General features: G+C 56.2%; 2 protein-coding genes across 2 annotated transcripts in view, besides 1 other annotated feature; both read left to right on the top strand.

Moving 5' to 3' along the window:
• The window catches only part of Tco025E_09083 (uncharacterized protein), a gene marked incomplete at both ends in the record, with an annotated part of 336 nt that extends 113 nt beyond the window's left edge, over positions 1-223 (top strand). Inside the window, one exon of the mRNA XM_029375909.1 lies at positions 1-223. This exon is cut by the window's left edge and continues 113 nt beyond it. Coding sequence (XP_029223973.1) covers positions 1-223 — 223 coding nt within the window.
• A 197-nt stretch (positions 224-420) lies between these two features.
• Positions 421-467: a microsatellite.
• A 144-nt stretch (positions 468-611) lies between these two features.
• Tco025E_09082 (retrotransposon hot spot (RHS) protein) lies at positions 612-3,224 on the top strand (the record flags this gene model as incomplete). The annotated part of the gene is made up of 1 exon (XM_029375908.1): positions 612-3,224. One exon carries the CDS (start codon positions 612-614, stop codon positions 3,222-3,224), a length of 2,613 nt encoding a protein of 870 aa, XP_029223972.1.
• Between the last annotated feature and the right edge of the window lie 237 nt (positions 3,225-3,461).

The following is a 3,461-nucleotide window of genomic DNA, read 5'->3' as shown; positions in this document are numbered from 1 at the left end:
ACGAAGGCAAAGCGAGGGNGAAAAGGCAACTAACGCCCCCGTCGAGGGACGACGGACGCTCGCGGCGTTGCGTGCGCCGCCGATGCAAAAAAGAGGAATGCGACTCACGGCGGCGCACATTCTGCGCCGGCGCAGCAGCACAAACAAACGGTGCCCGGACGCCGAGGCTTTTCAAGGGCGGAAGGAACACGTCATTTTTGTTTTCATGAGGGGAGAAATGTGAACACAACTTTTTTTTTGGGCGATCGCGCCGTGGGTCTTCTGCGCAGCAAAAGAAAAAAAAGGCGTTTTGTTGTTATTTGTTTGTTTTCTTCTGTGCGCGTGCGCACCGTCCATCGGAAACTACTTTTTTTTGTTCTTCATTTGTTTTTAGCGTATTTCCCGTGAGTTGCCGCACCGTGTGTGGGCTGCGGTGGCCCTTTCCCTCCTTCCCTCCTTCCCTTCTTCCCTCCTTCTCTCCTTCCCTCTCTTGCTGAATGCGGCTGCGTGGGGGCCGTGTGTGTCTGTGGCTATTTTTTTTCTCCTTTTCGCATTCCCCTTTTGGCTGGTGGTTGCTGTTCGGCTGCGGCCCAGGCCAACAGCAACTAACGAAGTGAAGCGCAAAGAAAATAATGTCTGGAAGAAGCGAGGAAGAAGCTCACGCTGCTGCGGCGAGCCCCGCGAATGCAGTACCGCAGGGGCAGCGTCGGTCGAGGTCGGGACCCGACGGCGGCGGTTCCGATCAACAGCCCGCAGCACATCGCCGAAGGGTGGGAGAAGCACAGCAGAGGCCAACGTGGACCCTCACCAGTACGGTGGAGGAAGTGCTGCTGTTTGGGAGAGAAGGGCCAATTCCTGACATTAAATTGAACGATTTCCTCCGCAGAGAATTGGGCGGCAGGGGAGTCGTGGAGGCCAATGATAATGTCTCTCTTGAGAGTTTTGTTGCGCAACCCGAGGCATTTATCGCAAACGAGGATGATCTGCGGCTAACACTGGCGTCGCCGTTCTACACGGCCATAAAGGAGGCAATTGAGGATGCACGCAGGCTTGTGGAGCACGAGGTGGACACTCTTCAGCGCTGGAGGGAATTTGCGCAGAAGAATATTGTTTCTCCTGTTGGACGGGCAAAGCTCGATGCAGCCCTTGCAGTGGCGGTGGAGGAGGAAGCGAGGCAGAGGCGGGAAGAGTTGGAGAAACTGCCTTGGGAAGAGAGGATGTACCGGTCGGTGTACGAGGCGAGGTGGAGCTACGTGGAGTCGGGCCACGCTACGGAGCCGCTGGGGATGAGGGTGGTGGAGGCCAACTCCAGCGAGCCGGAGAAAATGTGGAGTGCGGGTGAGGTGAATGTCATACCTCATCCAGGTGATATCGACGCGATCGCGAAGATTGAGGAGGAAGAGGATGAGGGAGAGGCCAGTGATGTGCGGCTGGAGTTTCTGGTGCTCACCTCTGAGAAAGGGTGGCCGTACAAAAAGTTTGCAGTGGCTTTCAAGGAAGTATTTGTGCGCAAGGAGGTGGTGCGTGTGTGGAACGTCCTCAAGGAAGATATCGACGGCTGGCCCACCGCTGCTGGCAGCATTTTCTTGAGGCGGGCGTACGTTGTGGTTGGAACGCCCGGCATTGGCAAGTCGCTGGCGGTGGGGCCCTTCGTGCTGTATCAGCTCCTGCACTACGACGCCGGGAAGGTCCCTTTGGTGGCCTACTTTGTGGACGGGTCAATGTACCTTTTTCACAAAACAGGAGAACAGGCAGGGACCGTGGTGAAATACACAAACACTGATCAGGGTGCGTTGGTCGTCCGGGCGTTGGCTGAAAAGCAAATTGCGGGTTACTACATTTTTGACGTGACTAAGGGACTTTGTCCTTCAGAGGAGCTGCCCAATGAACATTGGGGTGGAATTGTGTTGACGTCGCCTGATAAAAGCAACTATGAGGAGTGGAAGAAGCAGCGGGGTGCACTTTGCATTTATGTCAACTGCTACACTCCACGAGAGCTGAAGGCGTTCTACGCGTGGCAGAAGCGCAACTCGCGCATAGGCGAGGAACGAAGAAACACGATGGTTGATGATTGGAAGACGATGAAGCAACGCATTGATATGGTTGGACCTCTCCCTCGCTATGTCTTCGATGAGGGGGCCTTTAAGGCACGGTGGGAGGCAATTGAGGCTGTGCTGTCCGGTAGGTCCGACGCAGCCTGGAAGCGCTTCGCGAAACTTTTGTTCGGCAAGGCTGAGTGGCGCCAGGACGGAACAACGCACAAACTGATCAAGCTTGTGCGTGTGTTGGTGGTGGAGAGGGACGAAAATGCAGAGTGGGGCGATGAAAGTGAGTCCGAAGAGGAAGAAGAGTCAGAAGCGGAAGAGGAGTCAGGGGAGGAGGAAGAGGAAGAGGACGAGGAAGAGGATGTGGTGGTGGAAAGCTCCAGCAATTATCCCGTTTCACGCGAGGTCGAAAAAACTTTGCGGCGAATGGTGATAACTGAGAACTTGCAGATGTCAGCTTTGCTGTCCGCCCTGGGAACGTGCTGTTTTGGTGCCGCTGCCGATCTCGAGCGCTTGGGCTGCTTGACGTTTTTGATCGGCGGCGTCGTCGAGGCAGTTGCCCGCAAGATGAAGTACATTCCCCGCACTGCGGGGGGAGAACCGCGGGGCAGCGTGCTGGCGGACGGACACGCACGAGGTCGCTTTCCAAGCAGGCCCCGCTTGTTCGAGTACAAGATGGAAGGGGCTCGGAACACTGTAATACAGAAGGTTGACCTTGAAACCGGTGTTCTGTATATCCCTGACACACGCCCTTTCCCCGTGCTGGACGCGTTTTACGTGGCCGAGGTGCAGCCAAGGGCGCCTCCAGCGGACCCTGAGCAGGCCAGTGCAACTCGCACCGGTGACCAGAGCAGCGCCGAGAGGGTAATTACGTTTATCGGGCTGCAGGTGACAAAGCGAGCTACCCACGACACCACCGCCAGTAAGATGGCTTCATTTATGGAATACATGAGGAGCAACTTCAATAACTGGGAGGTGCTGAGTGAAGCGATGGAGTGGGAGTTCATTTACCTCCGGCACTCTGCGTGCACGCCGATGAAGAGAAGGCAGCAGTGTATTATCTTGGAGGAGGAAAAGCGGAGTCGAAGTTTGAAGAGTGCCAGCGATTTCTGGGAGAGAAAGGTGGAGCAGTACCAGGTGCAACTTGACGCGGAGATTGCCCAGCTGCTGGTTGCTGCAAATAAACGCCGCCTCGTGTAGGCGGCGGGGCTGTGGGGCGTGCGGTTAGCCGGCCGCCGTGACTGTGCGCCGAGTTGCGGGGTCGTGGGCTCCTCGTGTTTCAAGCCCTCCGTTCAGTGCGTTTCTGCCCTTGTTGGGCGGATGCAAGGGGGGCGGCATGGCTGTGGGTGAGGGGAAAGACAAGTTATTTTTTTTGTTTGTGCGTCTGTGTATTTCTCCGTCATCATTGAACGGCGCACACTTGACATGACTGCGGTT

Source organism: Trypanosoma conorhini (genome assembly GCF_003719485.1).
Source record: "Trypanosoma conorhini strain 025E chromosome Unknown Tco_14.4_contig_00970, whole genome shotgun sequence".
NCBI lineage: Eukaryota > Euglenozoa > Kinetoplastea > Trypanosomatida > Trypanosomatidae > Trypanosoma > Trypanosoma conorhini.
The sequence above is the reverse complement of the archived record's forward strand: the minus strand, read 5'-3'. Positions and strand labels throughout refer to the sequence as shown.